The sequence below is a fragment of the Geotrypetes seraphini genome, chromosome 11 (genome assembly GCF_902459505.1).
Source record: "Geotrypetes seraphini chromosome 11, aGeoSer1.1, whole genome shotgun sequence".
In the NCBI taxonomy this organism is placed as follows: domain Eukaryota; kingdom Metazoa; phylum Chordata; class Amphibia; order Gymnophiona; family Dermophiidae; genus Geotrypetes; species Geotrypetes seraphini.
In genome coordinates, this window is record NC_047094.1 from 101,732,357 (window position 1) to 101,750,830 (window position 18,474).

The window sequence follows — 18,474 nt, forward strand, 5'->3', positions numbered from 1 at the left end:
AGCACGTGCTAACCCCCCCCCCCCCCCCCGTGCTAGCTGAAAAACTACCGCCTGCTCAAGAGGAGGCAAACACGGCTGGCAAATTAGCGCGCGCTATTACGCGCATTAAACCGCTAACTCGGCTTTGTAAAAGGAGCCCGCAGTTCCTGAGGGAATACTGGAAACCAAGAGCATCTTTTTATTTAAGAGTTGTGTGTGTGTCTATGTGTAGGGTTGCCAGCCTAGTTCCATGACCCCGTTTTCATATCGTTCCAGTTCTCAAAGATTTGTCTGGTGATTGTTCTGTTTTGGTGTGAGGGTTAGAAGATGGATGGACAGTAATCGTAGATAACTGGGCAGATGTGTTGAGCTGGTTTTATTTATTTATTTTTTTTCTGCCTTTTTTTTTTTCATGTCCCAACTGCAAGGACATATAGCCCAGTTATTAGGCTGGAATGTAACTCCCTAGGACAGGGGTGTCCAATCTGCGGCCCCGTGAAGTATTTTGTGCGGCCCCGGTCGAGGGCGATGCAGTGTTTTCCTCTTCTGTTCCCGGGTGTTTACCGTCTTGCCGGCTCCCTCCTCTGTCTTGCTGCAGCGTTTACGTGTTTGTGCAGCCCCAGAAACATTTTTTTCGGTCAATGTGGCCCAGGGAAGCCAAAAGGTTGGACACTCCTGCCCTAGGAGATCTCTCTTTCTGTACAGGAGTTATTTTTTATATACCTCAGTACCTTAGCCAGATGAGTACCGTATTTTCGCGGATATAACGCGCACCATTGTAAAACGCGCACAGGGGTATAGCGCGCAGAAACCACGATGATATGTACAAAAACTTTTCTATACCGCGCTCAGGCATATAACGCGCATGCTGCCCGACTCTCCTCTGGCCACCCCGACTCTCCTTTCGCCCTCCCCGACTCTCCTCTGGTTGCCCCGACTCACCCTGACTTTCGGTGCACTGCCCCGCCTCTCCGTGCCTGTCCCCCTTGAAGATCTGCCTGTCCCCCCTTGAAGTCCTGTCCCCATCCTGAAAGCCTGATGCCCCCCCTCGACGTCCGATTCTTCTCCCCCCTCGGCAGGACCACTCGCACCCCCACCCCGAAGGACCGCCGACTCCCCGACAATATTGGGCCAGGAGGGAGCCCAAATCCTCCTGGCCACGGCGACCCCCTAACCCCACCCCGCACTACATTACGGGCAGGAGGGATCCCAGGCCCTCCTGCCCTCGACGCAAACCCCCTCCCCCCAACGACCGCCCCCCCCCAAGAACCTCCGCCCGTCCCCCAGCCGACCCGCGACCCCCCTGGCCGACCCCCACGACACCCCCACCCGCCTTCCCCGTACTTTGTGTAGTTGGGCCAGAAGGGAGCCCAAACCCTCCTGGCCACGGCGACCCCCTAACCCCACCCCGCACTACATTACGGGCAGGAGGGATCCCAGGCCCTCCTGCCCTCGACGCAAACCCCCCTCCCCCCCCAGCCGACCCGCGACCCCCCTGGCCGACCCCCCCACCCCCCTTCCCCGTACCTTTGGAAGTTGGCCGGACAGACGGGAGCCAAACCCGCCTGTCCGGCAGGCAGCCAACGAAGGAATGAGGCCGGATTGGCCCATCCGTCCTAAAGCTCCGCCTACTGGTGGGGCCTAAGGCGCGTGGGCCAATCAGAATAGGCCCTGGAGCCTTAGGTCCCACCTGGGGGCGCGGCCTGAGGCACATGGGCCAACCCGACCATGTGTCTCAGGCCGCGCCCCCAGGTGGGACCTAAGGCTCCAGGGCCTATTCTGATTGGCCCACGCGCCTTCGGCCCCACCAGTAGGCGGAGCTTTAGGACGGATGGGCCAATCCGGCCTCATTCCTTCGTTGGCTGCCTGCTGGACAGGCGGGTTTGGCTCCCGTCTGTCCGGCCAACTTCCAAAGGTACGGGGAAGGGGGGTGGGGGGGTCGTGGGGGTCGGCCAGGGGGGTCGCGGGTCGGCTGGGGGGGAGGGGGGTTTGCGTCGAGGGCAGGAGGGCCTGGGATCCCTCCTGCCCGTAATGTAGTGCGGGGTGGGGTTAGGGGGTCGCCGTGGCCAGGAGGGTTTGGGCTCCCTTCTGGCCCGATATTGTTGGGGAGTCGGCGGTCCTTCGGGGTGAGGTGCGAGTGGTCCTGCCGGGGGGGGGGATGTATCGGACGTCGGGGAGTCGGCCGGGCAAGAGGGCTTGGGCTCCCTCTTGCTCCGATCGTGGATGCGGGTGCGGGTGGGAGCGCGTGCGAGCGGTCGTTCGGGGTGGGGGTGCGAGCGGTCCTGCTGGGGGGGTGAATCGGGCGTCGGGCGGGGTGGGAACTATGTTTAAAAACTTTTGTATACCGCGCTCAGGCATATAACGCGCGAGGGGTATGCGCGGTACGTAAAATCACGTATAACGCGCGCGTTATATCCGCGAAAATACGGTATACGAGAACACCATGCATAGTTCTACCTTAAGCTCTTCCCTAATATCTATATACTCGTAGCTATAAATTTTAACATGGCTGTCTAAACATCCAGGCCTAGATTCTCAAAAAAACAAGTCATTCTAAAAAAAACAAAAAAAAACAACCGCTCTTGCAAATGAGGTTGGCAGAGAGTTGATAAAAACTTGCAAAATCTGCATGTGCCTCTTTGCTGGTGATAGTGATGGGCACATGCACAGAAAAAAAACAGCGGGAGAGATGCCCAATCTCTCCTGACGCCAACCAATACACCCCTCCGGCAGTGGGAGAAATGCCCAAACGCTCCTGTCGCCAACCAACACATCCCCTGGCAGTGGGAGAGAGGCCCAATCTCCTGCTGCCAACCAACATACCTCCCCGGCACTGGTAGATATCTCTCTTGCTACCGAGAGGGATTTGGGGGGGGGGGGTTGGTTGGCGGCGGGAGAGATTGGGCTTGTCCTACTGCTGGGGAGGAAGTGTTGGTTGGGCGAGAGAGATCGGGCATGTCCCACTGCTGGGTAGGGTGTGTTGGTTGGGCGAGAGAGATTGGGCATCTCTCCCTCTGCTGGGGGGGGGGGTGTTGGTTGGTGGTGGGAGAGACTGGGCATCTCTCCCGCTGCCAAGGGGTGGGGGCTATAATACACGCACTCAAGAAGCATGCTTTTACCACTCCCACTAAAATAAATAAATAACTACAATTTATGAGAATCATGTAACTTTTTTTTTTTTTTTTTTAATTTTCATTAGCCAGAGTTAAAACACATGCCACAAGATACCCCTGGACCAGTCACTGATTTTTGTCGCCAAAAGCTGATGCCACTCTTGGAGAATGGCTCGGCGATTTTTAAGAATCCACTGGAGAGCTCATTTCCAAAGATGTCAAACGAAAAAAGCTTTATGATAACCTAATAGCCTCCAAAGCAGCTAAACTGGACAGACAAATCACCACTCTGTTATCTTGGACTACAGACTACAAAGCCTTCAGGAGAGATATTAAAACCATACTCTTCAAAAAAACACATGAAACCTATCCAGCACAACCAATCCCAACCCAATATCCAGCACTCTATTTACCCTTAGATCTCTCTAATACTCTTTTATCTAAAACTCATAATTTCACCCTATTCTTATCTCCTAAAGACCTCCACTTCCCTTTGGTAACTCTTTACCCAACGTATATTACCTTAAAATTTCTATGTCATCGCTTATTCTATTCCTTCAAATTTTGAATGTAATTTTTGTTTTAGTTTGGATGTAATCCGCCTTGAACCGCAAGATAATGGCGGAATAGAAATCACTAATGTAATGTAATGTAATTTCAGTTTTGAAGAGCCCATTTGCAAGGCTGTGTCAGAGACTCCTAGAAAGCTCATTAAAGCCCGTGATAAGCCGTTTTGATAGTCCGTCAATAAAATGCACGCAGGCTAAACCTTGTGGAACCAGTTTAATAATAATAATAATAATAACAGTTTATATACCGCAGTACCGTTAAGTTCTATGCGGTTTACAAAAGATTAGTGAAGTACAAGTTGAGTTGACGTACAAGTTGAGTTAACTTAAGGGATGTGGGAACAATAGGGAGAAAGGGCAGGAACACCGTTAGAGAGGGGAAAGAGAGAAGTGGGTCAGCTGTCTAGGTATTTCAGGAATAGGTGAGTATTGAGGCGTTTCCTGAATACCTCATAAGTGGTGGGCAATAGGGAGTTGTTCTAGGTCTTTACCCATAGAGCTGCTTGATGTGAGAGAAGATGCTCATGGTGTTTTTTTAGCTTGCATCCTCTAACCGGGGGAGAAGCGAAGAGCAAGTGGGAGCTTCTCTTGTGTTTGTTGGCTGAGAAGGAGAAGAGGTCAGTGATGTATTTAGGGGTTAGACCGTAAAAAACTTTAAAACAGAGGCAGGTGAACTTAAACTTTACACGAGCTTCCATCGGCAGCCAGTGTAGCTGTTTGAAGTATGGCATCACGTGATCGAACTTCTTTAGACCGCAGTGTTTTGCATTAGTTGTAAACGTCGCATATTCTTTTGGGGGATTGCTAAGTATGCGATGTTACAGTAGTCGAGTTGACTTAATACGAGGGATTGTACCAGGATTCTGAAGGCAGGGTTATCAAAGTATGCTTTAATGGATTTAAGTTTCCAGAGGGTGAAAAACCCTTTTTGATTAGGGAGTCCACCTGATCTTTCATGGTGAGGCATTGGTCCAGAGTTACACCCAGTATTTTAATGGTGGGCTGTATGGGCGTTTAAGGCAACCTAAAGTTTTGAGGATCTGAGCCCCAGTCCCCTGTCTGTGAGAGTAGTGTAGCCATTCTGGGCACAAGGGAGAAGGGAGTGCACAAATGTTTCCCCTGCAGTGGCCATGCCACAGGGGGTGTGTCACATAGGGTGTGATTTCAGCTTGGGACTCTCCTGGTGAGCTTTTGTACTTGCAGCCCACCCGACCCAGCTGTATACTGACCTGCTTGTTTGCAAAGCTTCTAGCCTTTAATGTTACTCGCCATTTATTCTGGCAGTCTCAACCCTTGACTCATTAAAATAAGTAAATGTTGAAAAGGAGGGGGGTGGAATGGTTCAAAATACATGTATAAGCAGCAGGCCTTGCTATATCCACTATATTTTCACAGATCCTGATGATATGGGGGTTGTAACTGTGAAATAAAATGGGAATCTTTCTATTTAACACACGTTTTTAGCCCACGAATGGGGAGGGAGAACCTTCAGCAAGGTCAATGCTAATAATAATAATAAGACACCAGCACCTTAATATATGCAATTCTTCTTACAGTGTCTGATCATTTCTTTTTTCTTTTTACAAGGTGCTCACTGAATCGGTTCTATATTTCTGTCTGACCTATTCCAAGACCGGCTTGAAAATAAAACAGTGACCTTTGGAGCAGATTACAGGTACATTTATGTATAAGTTGGAGTATTGGATATTCTGTTAATACTCCCCTTTTGAACCCCAGTTTGGAGTTATCACCGAACCCGGGGTGTAGGGTCTGAGCATTTCACAAAAAATTCTGTGGTGGATTATTTACAAAGTAAGGTGGCACAGTATTGTATGATTAATCGAAGAGCTGTGATAATTGGCAAATTATTATAGTTATATCACAGAGGAATATTTAGTATCTCCCCCTTCAATATTTAGAATACTCCAACTTATACATAAATGTACCTGTAATCTGCACCAAAGCTCACTGCTTTATTTTCAAGCCGGTCTTGGAACAGGTCAGACAGAAATATAGAACCGATTCAGTGAGCACCTTGTAAAAAAAAAAAAAGAAATGATCAGACACTGTAAGAAGAATTGCATATAAACCGCAATTCCCTTCACACCCTTTTTGTAATGAAAGCGTAGACTGTCCCATTTTATAGTTGTGTTTGTGGGGAGGAGTGTTTTGGGTTTTGTTTTTCTTGGAGGGGGGGGACAGGGGGCAAGGACCATGTCAATGGCCCATTGCTGTGCTCTTTTCCCAGTTCCAGCCAGTCATGAATATGAATAGCAAAAATTCATCACGCCATGTAAATTTCCTTCCCCCGCTCTGACTGCACCCCCCCCCTCGCGTAGCGCATGAGGAGACTGCTGAGTGGAGTCAGCTTCCCCCGCCCCTGTCTGCTGAACTGCTTGTAACTGTCTCGGGAGCAGCCGAGCATGTCCGAGGCGACTGCCGATTGTCTCCTCCCCCGGCATTTTTCAGTTACCTTTAACCTCTCATGGCTGGGAGAAAACAAAAAAGAATGGGTATGGGTTTAAGAGGCTCATCCTTTCAGTCATGCAGCAAAAATGGTCACAAAAGGCCTTGCATTTTAATGACCAATATGTAAATGAGGTAATAGGGCTCCCGGTCGTATCTCTTCAGATGGCTGTGTGGCTTGTTGACATGCATCTCATTGAGGCTGAGGCGTGGACGTGTTTTTTGAGTGCATTAAAGACCTCGGTTAGGCCTAAAATGAATTCTCGGCGACAGTCGGAGCTGTGTGAATGTATCCGTCAGGGAAACACTGCGTCTTTCATGCTGGCTGGGAAGAATGACCAGCCACCAGTCCTTCTGGTCTTCTAGCAGAAGCATTGCATTTGATCTCTTCCCCCCCCCCCTCCTCCCCCACACACACACACATGTTAAGTTGCTTTTCTCTGTGGCATTGGTCTTCGACAGCTGCAAATACTAGATTTCTCGAGCAAATTTCAGCTTTGGTTTTAATCTCCTTTGCACTCTATTTTAAGGCTTTTGGACATTGGTACTGGTCGCTGGAATTTTACATCTGGGATTGTTAGACTCATCATAGCATTAAGATAATGTATTGCTTTCAAAGGGTACAAACTAGTGCTTCTAAAGTGACTTTCTGTTTTGCAAAAATCTGGCTGCCCAGGTAGCTGGCACAGATCGCCCTCAGAGAGAGCTGTCTCTCATTCTGTCTGTTTCTAGTGGTGCTTAACTGCCAGCTGTCAGACTGGAACTTGGCACAAAAACCCCTGAGTCTGCAGAAATCCACCCCGTTCCCCCCTCCAATCCTGTGTCACAGTAACGCAACGTCTCTTTCTTTAGAGATTTCATTTGCATGCAAATTGACAGCATCTGCACAATTTTGGAAGGCGGCTTTTTGAGCTTCAGACAGGGTGGCTTTATTGAAAGACTGCTGAAAATCATCACTCGGAAATGGTTCCCTTTTTAATTTAGAAGTAGTTCTTAAAAATTGTATTATTGTATTGACTGTATAGAGCTATTTTAAGTGTATATAAATCTGTTCACCGATGTTCGCTTGGTTGGCAGCAGGGCTTGGTGTCTGTAAGGGAAAAAGTATGCAAAATATTGGTTATGTAGATTGTATTCATCCAGCAGGTCAAACATACGACTGGTTAGCTGTACAAATATCAATCTTGCCTTTCTCAGGAAGTCGCTTGTAACCTCTGGTGTGTTCCCCAGCCCCCCTGCTCTTTTCTCTGAATCACACACACGCATGCACTGTCTGCTCCAGTCACTAAGGCAGGTGACTGTGTCTGTCTGCTTCTGCAGACTATTACACTGCACTTTTCCGCTGGCTGACAGCCCGCTTTCTCCTGAAGCACTGAGCGTCTGTCTGGCTTTCTCTCCATGAATAATCTCCTCTGACATGACATAGCACACACAATATTTATCTTTTTTTTTTTTTTTAAAGACATTATTTGTCGTATCAAAGACTATGTGGCAAATTCACACTGTTGCCCTGAGCAGCAAAAGCCTTATTTAATTGTGATGGTGCATAGTGTTGCTTTTGGAAGACATCAAATTCCAGTGCCACTTGCGTGAACCAGTAATTAAGAATATGCAACATTTTAAGTGCACAGTTTTAAGTGACTGGAATTCACAAAGCAGTTTTGTATGCTGTGCCCACAGACGACAAAAGTTGATGTGGAATTTGCAAAGTCAATAACATGTTGTAGACTCCTAATAATAACTTTGAAGTCTCTGAATGTCAGTGGACATATTGGAAGCCAAGTGAGTGACAGGAGCTACTAGTAGAGATTGAATATGATGAATTGAGAAGAAGCCGTGGGAGAGATGGAGCTGTAGGGAGCAAAGATTGAGTTGTCTCTGGGAAGGAAGAAGGAAGATGTGGCTGCCTCACCTTTTAGCTAGAAATGCATGCACTAGTAACTTTTCCCTTCCTGCAACTGGAGTTTTGATGATTGCACTAAAACCACAGGGACTAATCACCTCTTCATGATCATGCTCTCTTTATATTGGGTTGACTTCTGGGCCAGGAATTCTCTTGCTGATAAGACGACATTATTGCAGTGCAAATGCTCATTTTCAGGCTTTTGGACGGCATATCCACACTCTGAGCCAGTAAACATCCCAGAACATAAGCAAGGGGCACAGAGTGAATGGACGGTAGCCGCTAGAACAACTTAAATCTTTTTTTATTTAGACTAAATTGTCAAAAAGAAAATCTGCTACCTCCTCTTCTCTACCCCGTACCATTAATTGGACATATGCAGTGCTGTCACTTTAACACAGTGATTTTTTTTTTTTAACCTTTTTCATTTCATAGCACACTAACAGGGCACAATTGTTGTTTATTGTCATTGAAAGCTTCTCTACCGGTACTAATAACTGGGGAGTCAAGGCACACCATGGGTTGTTTTTTTTGTTTTAGAATAAATATTTTTATCATTTTACAAATGAGTATTAAAGATCATGTTCAAGTTCAATACTTGCATTTTTAATCATTGCATTATCTTTATAGCTGAATGCTTTTATTGAAGACAAGTTGGCAAAAGGACAACAATACATTTCAAAGATATAACAAATTAGCCACAAATATCATGCATTCAGAAATAGCTATTTAAAGCGATCACACACACACACACACTCTGCTGGTGGTGATCAACATTCCATGCTACCAGTCCCAGGGCAAGCAGTGACTTCTCCATGTCTGTCTCAAGAGCAGACCATGGACTTTTCCTCCAGCAACTTGGCCAAACCTTTTTTTTTTTTAAACCCAACTATGCTAATCACTGTTACCATTTCCTCTGAAGATGAGAAGAGAGCAAATGTGTTGGGGTATAAAAAGAAGAAAGTTTTAGGGGCAGGAGGGATGAAGAGTGAATACAGACTGGGGTGTCTCCACTTCATATTTCTGGGTATGAACAATAAGGAGTAGACTGTTCTATTAGGATTTGCTAGTGATTTCCAAGTGATCTAGATTGGTCACTGTTAGGGTGGAGGACCATTTCTTTGTCCATAGAATAGTACTCCTTATGTTCTTATGAGGGATGGAAAATTCAGGGGTCTGGGAGAGAAGGGTTGAGGAGAGTTCTGGGACCTGGGCTTGTGTGGATGGGTAGGGAAAGGGGAGAAATAACATACTATGCACACCTTCATCAGGGCCGCCTTGCCTTGCCTTCTTCCCATCATTTCCACTGGGGCCCTGCATTTTGTTACAGATGTGGTGGAGAGAGAAGCTTTTGTGTATTGTATTGGGAAGAGATCAACAGTGTAGCTGTCAAACGCTGGACCAACATTTTCCGTACTCGCTTCAGCTTCTGAGGAAATGGCTCCCACTTTAGATTTGCCCCAGGCTCCCCCCAGCACTGTATATGGCTGAGAGATTTCTAATGAGAGATTCTAGGGGGGGCAGAGAAATGTAAAGCTGCTTTTTTTTTTTTTTTTAATATATATTTTTCTCGGTATCCTGAGTGCATTCTCAAGGGTTTCTGATTCAGTTAGTTTCCCTGTATTACGCAGAAAGTAGTATGCTTATTGGCAAAAGAGTACTCTGGATTTTGCCAGGCCAAAAGTTGGGCATAACTCTATATCAGAGGTAAGGAACTCCGGTCCTCGAGAGCCGTATTCCAGTCGGGTTATCAGGATTTCCCCAATGAATATGCATGAGATCTATTTGCATGCACTGCTTTCAATGCATATTCATTGGGGAAATCCTGAAAACCCGACTGGAATACGGCTCTCGAGGACCGGAGTTCCCTACCCCTGCTCTATTTCATGGGCTTTGCCTGCTGCCTCTCTGCTTGAAAAACATTTCATCACTCATGGGGTAGTGTCTCCAGATGTGTGACTGGTTTCAAGTGAGGCTTGTTTACCTGTCATGTCATGTTTAAGATCTTTCTCCGTAAGGTCCCTCCCAATGTTTGTTGCAATAGAAGACGTGAAGAGTCTGTCGCCTTTTTCACAAATCTCCCTCCCAGAAGCTTCCAGACGTTGATGTTTGAGAGCATCATGACATTTCCCTAAATATTTTTGCTTATAGTGTGTGCATAGCAGAATTGGGCAAGTAATATGTTACTAAGGGCTCCTTTTACAAACGTGCGTTAGCATTTTTGTCGCACGCACCGGATTAGCGCGGGCTATAGCTCACGCTACCTGAAAAACTATCGCCTGCTCAAGAGGAGGTGGTAGCGGCTAACGTATGTGGCATTTTAGCGCGCGCTATTCCGCACCTTAAGGCCCTAACGCACCTTTGTATATTATGGTCTGTCTATTTATTATAATTTAATATACTGTCTTTCCTGAGGAGATGAAAAAGCAGTGAACAATGGACAATAAATCTAAACCCGAGAGGAAAGAATGTCAATTATCGAAGGAAAAAAAAAATTGAAAGAAAGAGTAAAAAAAGTTATAATACCGGTAAAATATTACTTGCAACTTATCACTAATATTACTTTTAAAGTAGTTTGAAAAACATGCAGTGGTAACCCTGGAGTTTTTATGGGATCTTATGGCCTGTTTGGTGAAGGCCTTAAGTCCCAATCTTCAGCAAATTGAAAGAACACTATTTGTACATCGTAAAGAGTTAAAAGATATGAAAGTTGAAGTGACTGCCTCTAATGTCTTGCTTCAGAAACATGACCAGGAAATAACAACTTTTAACCAACTGCATGAGAACTTGATAAAGGACAATGTCAATCTTAGAAGGAAAGTGGAAATGCTTGAAAACCACTTACATTATAATAATTTAAGATTGATTAATTTCCCTACGCGTAGGTCTGTAACACCTAGGGAAGTGCTTAAAAGATATCTACTAGAAATATTGGGAATTTCGGAGGACATGCTACCCTCATTTTCTCGTGTATATTAATCTTCCTGAAAAAAAATCAAGCTTTAAAAACTTTACCAGATCAAGTCTTTAAATGTATCTGAAATGTTGGAAATATCTGATAAAGAGGCAGCAGTGCCATCCACTTTGATTATATCAGTAGTTCTTTCAATTGATAAAACATGGTTGTTAAAACTTTTCTTTAAAAATAGGCAAAAATAATTTATAGGTCTTAAAGTACAAATGTTTCCTGATTTGACACGAGAGACTCAAAAGCGTCGCAGTGAATTTTTGTTGATGAAACCTGGGGTTACATCTTTGGGTGCCATTTTTTTTTTTTTTTTTTTACAGCACCCTTGTAAATGTATTGTCTTATATCAGTGGTCTCAAACTCAAACCCTTTGCAGGGCCACATTTTGTTTTTTTAGGTACTTGGAGAGCCTCAGAAAAAATAGTTAATATCTTATTAAAGAGTTTGAGACCACTGAATTAAGGGGAATGGTAAATCTGCTGGTTGGGTTGGAGGGCAGAGGAGAGAACTGGACAATCAAGTCATTGTGACATCACTGATGAGGTTGGCTCTTATTGGTGGAATGAGGCATTATGACATCACAATCTCAGCTCTGCTTCCCAAAGACAAACAGGATGTCATGGGTACAGTTAAGCCAGTGGTCTCCAACTCAAACCCTTTGCAGGGCCACATTTTGGATTTGTAGGTACTTGGAGGGCCTCAGAAAAAATAGTTAATGATGTCTTATTAAAGAAATGACAATTTTGCATGAGGTAAAACTTTTTATAGTTTATAAATCTTTCCTTTTAGCTAAGTCTTAATGATAATATTGCAATTTATAGCTACAGAGACATATGACCAAGAAACTGTTTCATTTTACTTTTGTGATTATGATAAACATACCGAGGGGCCTCAAAAATAGTACCTGGCGGGCCGCATGTGGCCCCCGGGCCGTGAGTTTGAGACCACTGTTTTATATCGAGCTGTTAAATATGTCTTTTTTGAGCCATGCCAGTTGACAACCTTTTTGTTGTTGTCATGTTTGGAAAAAGAAAAAACTTGAGCCCTCTTTAGATGGAACATACACCTTCACTCAACACTTTAACCAGCCTTAATCTTTATTGAATTTTTTTTTTGTTCTCGCTCGACTATAACATTTTGGATCCTATTTTGAGCATAATTAGCCAAATTTATTTTTATTCTTATTGTTAATATTGCATACTATGATGGAATATGTATATGTCTAATGTTTGCTTTCTGTACAAGTTATGCTTGGTAATTAAGTTTGAAAAAACTAATAAATATATATTGATATAAAAAAAAGTTTGAGCAAAAACCTTTAAGTTACTTTCTAAACATAAAATAGTCACTAGTTTCATTAGGAAATAGGAAATTACTAGTCTAAGTAGGTTACTGTGAAAAATAATGTATTACTTGTAAAAGTAATTTATTACACCCAACTCTGGTGCACAGGCACAGCTTAGTAGGGGTGGTGGTGATTCCCCCAAATATTGCAGGTGCTGATGATGAATTTATCCCCATTCCCCCCCCCCACCCCACTAAAGTGAAAATGCAAACTACACTTATGAGTGTATTTTAACTTTTGTAAAGTTTAGGGCTCCTTTTATCAAGCCGCGCTAGCAGGGTTAATGCTGCGCTGGCCTAAAAACTACCGCCTGCTCAAGAAGAGGAAGGGAAGGGATAAAATTTATGTAATGTATGATTGTTTATAAGTGATGTATTTATTGTTACTGTGAATGAATATATTTAACACTTAATGTAATTTTGAAAATGAATAAATTTTTTTTTTAAAAAAAAGAAGAGGCGGTAGCGGCTAGCGTGGCCGGCGGTTTAACGTGCGTTAAACCGCTAGCGTGGCTTGATAAAAGGAGCCCTTAAACTCAGCTTCATTATATTGCATTTTGTCTACTACACCGTGGCATGTATTGTTCCAATGACTCAGGGATTCTTTTTATTTTTTTTTATTTTGCAGCGGAGTTGGAGTTTGTGCAGATAATCATAATTGTAGTGGTGATGATGGTGATGGTGGTTGTTATCACATGTCTGCTAAACCACTACAAGCTTTCTGCACGATCCTTCATCAGCAGACACAGCCAGGGGCGAAGGAGAGAAGAGAACTTGTCTTCAGTAAGTAATTGCATGCTCGTGCTCTCTGCTTTTGCTTGTCAGATAAGATGCCTGTAAAACGTTAAAGTAAAACAATTTTGATTTCTTTTTTTTTTTTTTTTTTGCTTAAAGCACTTGCCCGCTTTCTATAGAAATTGGAAAAGGTACAGAGAAGGGCGACAAAAATGATAAAAGGGATGGGATGACTTCCCTATGAGGAAAGGCTAAAGCGGCTAGGGCTCTTCACCTTAGAAGAGATAATGAGTGGAGTGGAAAGGGTAGATATGAATTGCTTGTTCACTTGTTTCCAAAAACACTAGGACTAGAGGGTCATGCGATGAAGCTACAAAATAGTAGATTTAAAATAAACCGTAGAAAATATTTCTTCACATAACATGTAATTAAAATCTGCAATTTGTTGCTAGAGAATGGTGAAATCAGTTAGCTTATCGGGGTTTAAAAAAAAAGGCTTGGATAATTTCCTAAAAGAGAAAAGTTCATAGGCCATTATTGAGACGGCTTGGGGAAATCCACTGCTTATTCCTAGGATAAGCCACATAGAATCTGTTTTGCTACTTGGGATCTAGCTAGGTGTTGGGACCTGGGTTGGTCACCATTAGAAACAGGATACTGGGCTTGATAGACTTTTGGTCTGTCTCAGTATGGCAGTTCTTATAGGGTATTTTTGCTTTGGCATCCTAACTGGTTAGAACATAAGAATAGCCTTACTGGGTCAGACCAATGGTCAATCAAGCCCAGTAGCCCATTCTCACGGTGGCCAATCCAGGTCACTAGCACCTGGCGAAAACCCAAGCAGTAGCAATATTCCATGCTACCAATCCAGGGCAAGCAGTGGCTTCCCCCATGTCTTTCTCAATAACAAACTATGGACTTTCCTCCAGGAACTTGTCCAAACCTTTCTTAAAACCAACTACGCTATCTGTTCTTACCACATCCTCTGGCAACGCGTTCCAGAGCATAACTATTCTCAGAGTGAAATTTTTTTTCCTCCTATTGGTTTTAAAAGTATTTCCCTGTAACTTCATCGAGTGTCCCCTAGTCTTTGTAATTTTTGATGGAGTGAAAAATTAATCCACTTGTACCTGTTCTACTCCACTCAGGATTTTGTAGACTTCAATCATATCTCCCCTTGGATGTCTCTTTTCCAAGCTGAAGAGTCCTAACCATTTTAGTCTTTCCTCATAAGAGAGGAGTTCCATCTCCTTTACCATCTTGGTCGCTCTTCTTTGAATATTTTCTAGCGCCACTAAATTTTTCTTGAGTTATGGAGACCAGAATTGAACGCAATACTCCAGCAGGGTTTTTTTTGGATGCTCAAGCAGAACTTCATAGGAGAATTTTAAAGTAAGACAGGCTTAAAAAATTTACATGCAGTATCTTCATGATGAATTATTTTGGAGTGGAGGATGGTGCTGTAGTGATACCAAGGAAGTGGGGGGGTCCACTTTCTGGTAAATAGTTGTGAAGAAACCAAATCTAGAGCTTGTCAGAACATGGCCTTGTCAAGGCTTGAACTTCTCTTCAGTGACTATTGAAAGACCAGACCAGCTGTTGTGTGCGACGGTTTCACAGCATGTCTGCTTTCTCTCAAAGGAAAGGAGTTTTCTAATTTTGAACTGCCTGTGTAGATCAAATGCTGCATTATCTCTCATAATTATGGATATGTATCTTAATTATATGTTTGCTTTTGGTTTGACCCCCCTCCCCCACCCAGTTGTAAAGCACCGGTAGTGCTGTAGAAATTTGTTGCTTGGCAGCCTTATCAAGAAATAGGCGTAGCAGACTTTCCTGTGCACAAAAGGTCTTATCCACATCTGCACAGTGAGCAACAGGAATAAAGGCAGTTTTCACAAGTATTTTAGTGGCGGTAATGATTTTAATCTAAACATATCATATCATAACTACCAGGTATACTTTCAAAATTGTCCTCATTATGAGCAGAGGACACTTAAAGGCCCTATAGTGAAAGGGCATTAGACAGTAATGCGTGCTTAATGCATTAAAGTGTTTCAGGGTAATTCCCCCTTTTCTACATGCCAACCATGCATTATTTATATCTAATATTTTTGGAGGAAGTGTGTCATAGGCAGAGAACAGGTGTGGAAGCATTAACTAGCTAGCAGGTTCGCGTTAGCATGTGCTAACTGGCTAATGCTGAGTTAATATGAGAGCACACAGTGCCTCTAAAATAGGTGGTAGGTGCTCCTGCATCACTTTTTTTTTTTTTTTTTTTTAGCAAGATCTGCACAGCAATTGAAATATTAGTCCGGGACCTGTAAAATAATAATAGTAATAAAGCCCTGAATACTGCCACACTAGACTTACGTTGCAGAAAGTTCCATGTTAATAATAATAATAACAACTTTATTCTTATATACCGCCAACAATCTTGCGACTTCTAGGCGGTTTACAATAAAAGAAACTGTAAATACAATCAAGAGAAACTTTACGTACAGCGAATTAAAGAATATAGCAGTGTATATCTCGTACAACGAATTAGAGAGTATAGCAGTGTACATCTGATAACATTAATAATGTTAACGTCAGTTTGTGTGTTGCAAGGCCAGGAAGTGCCAAGTTGTTTACACAGAAGTAGAAATATTCCGTAAGTTCATAGAGTGTTCATATTTAGTGAATAGGGGTTGGGGTTAGCAGTTTGCATGTTCAGGTATGTGGTGATGTTACGAGGGGGGTTGATGTTCCGGTTCGTTACCTAGGTATTTCAAGAATAGGTAAGTTTTTAGGTGTTTCCTGAATTCTTCATAGTTGTTTGTGTGCGTAATTAGTTTTTCTAGGTCTTTACCCCATATGGCTGCTTGATATGATAGCAGTTGTTGATGGTGTCTCTTATATTTGCACCCTCTAGCCGGTGGGGAGACAAATTTCATGTGTGTTTTTCTTTCATGTCTGTTGGTTGGGAATGAGAAAGGTCTGTAATGTATTTTGGGGCTAGACCATTTAATACTTTGAAGCAGAGACATCCTAGCTTGAACTTTGTGCGCGCCTCCATCGGCAGCCAGTGTAGGAGTCGGTAGGAAGGGGTTATGTGATCGGACTTCTTCAGCCCGAAAATCATCCTGACTGCTGCATTTTGTATCAGTTGTAGTCTTTGCATTTGCTTCTGGGGGATTGTCAGATGGGTGATGTTGCAATAGTCCAGGTGGTTTAGTATTAGGGATTGTACTAGAATTCTGAAAGCTGAAGTGTGGAAGTACGCCTTAATGGACTTAAGTTTCCAGAGAGTGAAAAACCCTCTTTTGATTAAGGAGTCTATATGGTCTTTCATGGTTAGTCCTTGGTCTAGTATTACTCCTAGAATCTTCATCGTTGGTTGAATGGGGTAGTTTAGATTGTTAATGTGTAATGATATTGTCGTATTCTGTGCGTGTGGCGAGGCTATGAAGAATTTAGTTTTTTCTGAATTGAGCTTCAGTTTGAAATCTGTGGTCCATTGATCCATCGTGTTTAGCGCTTCAGTTGCTGTGGGGGTGATTTCGGAGGGGGATGCTGTAAACGGGATTATGATTGTGAAGTCGTCTGCATAACTGAATACTTTTATGCCTCGCTGGGTTAGCTTCGTTCCTAGTGAAGCTATATAGACGTTGAAGAGTAGTGGGGATAGTGGGGACCCCTGTGGAACGCCTGATTTCTCCATGTTTTAGAGAGATTGTAATTGAAGCGAACTTGATAGGTGTGGGTCGTAAGGAAACCTCGGAACCAGTCCAGCACTTCGCCTCCGATGCCGATTGAGTCTAAACATTGTAGTAGTTTTTTTGTGATCTACCAAGTCGAATTGCATCACTAAGGCTTTGTGGCCCTTACTAAATACGTTACGTAGGTATTCTAAGATTGCTGCTATCACCGTCTCAGTACTGAACAGAGGTCTGAAGCCTGACTGGGTTTCATGTAGCAGTGAGAACCGATCTAGGTAGTCCATCAGTTGGGTTTGTACCAAGCCTTCCATTATTTTTACGAAAAATGGGATAGATGCTACTGGTCTATAATTGGTTGCTGAAGTTAGGGGTAGTTTATGATTTTTTGGGATTGGGGTGATTATAATGTTAAGAAGCGCTAAGCCCAGATTCATGCATCCTTTAGTAAAAAGACCTCTTAATATTAGGCGCTAAGAGTTGTCCCTAGGCACAAAGAATCAACGGTCCCTACGCTGCCGATGGGTGTACACGTGGGCAGAGCACACAATTATGGGGGAGGGGGGGCCACAGGCTATAAAATCTTATAATTTACACGTTAACGGAACGGAACATCTAGGCACCACCAAGAGCTCGTGTAAACATCTGCACCTGCAGAGTAGATGCAGTGTTTATTGCATTACATACGAGTCTTCTAGCCTGCATATACCTACATAGTTTGAGGTGGTTAACAAAAGAAGAGCCAGGGCATCCTCTAGGACAGCGCATTGCAAACTGTGCCACCAGACGCTGGGGAGGAGGAGAGGTGCAGCCGCCAGCTGACTGCCTACAGGACGTGCCTCTCTCAGCGAGTCAGGCAGTCAGCTGGTGCTAGCGTCTCAAGGCCCCGTCTGGAGGGTCTCCGCGCCTGCGCAGATGTTGATGCGGTGATGTCATACATGGGCATGACATCATCCACGCACTTCTGGATGCCCTTGAGCCGCGGCCCCCGATTTAGTGTGCTCCCGGTTTGCAAAGTTTGCAAGATACTGCTCTAGGACTTCACAGAAGAGTAACAAGATATGTTTGCATGCATTCTGGTAAAATCCCATTATGAATCAGAGTACCGATCTTAAAATATACTCTAGCATTAATAGGGATCCAGTGCAGCTGTAAAAACAGTGGTGCTATTGAGTCATATTTAAAAGCTGAATAAATCGGCCTTAACAGCTGTGTTCTGTACCAACTGCAATTTATGTTTCAAGATTTTTGAACAACCTCTATAAATCAAATTATGGTAGTCTAATTCTGATAGTACCAAAGACTGAACAAGCAATCTGATTACAGACTGGACAAAATACTTCATTATATTAAAAATATGTTGATAACAACAGCATGAGGGAGGCATTGCTAAGAGTTTGCACATTAAAAATATCAACAAACCAGTATTTAACAATACAAGAACTTAAGAACATAAGAACATAAGAAATGGCTTTGCCGGATCAGACTCTAGGTCCATCCAGTCCGGCGACCCGCACCCGCGGAGGCCAAGCCGGGTCTTCCCTGCTGAGAAACCTTGTTTACTCGTATCCCCCAATGTGATTTGCAAGAAGGTGTGCATCCAACTTGCTCTTGAATCCCAGAATGCTGGTCTCCATCACGACCTCCTCCGGGAGAGCGTTCCAAGCGTCCACCACTCGTTGTGCGAAACAGAACTTCC

At 43.9% G+C, this 18,474-nt stretch overlaps 1 protein-coding gene across 2 annotated transcripts in view; it reads left to right on the forward strand.

Annotated features, from left to right (window-relative positions):
• Positions 1-18,474, forward strand: part of PMEPA1 (prostate transmembrane protein, androgen induced 1) — a 106,161-nt gene that overhangs the window by 76,168 nt on the left and 11,519 nt on the right. For both annotated transcript variants that reach the window (XM_033963874.1, XM_033963873.1), the window contains exon 2: positions 12,971-13,125. In XM_033963874.1, the coding sequence (XP_033819765.1) occupies positions 12,971-13,125 (155 nt within the window). The remainder of the gene's footprint in view (positions 1-12,970; positions 13,126-18,474) is intronic.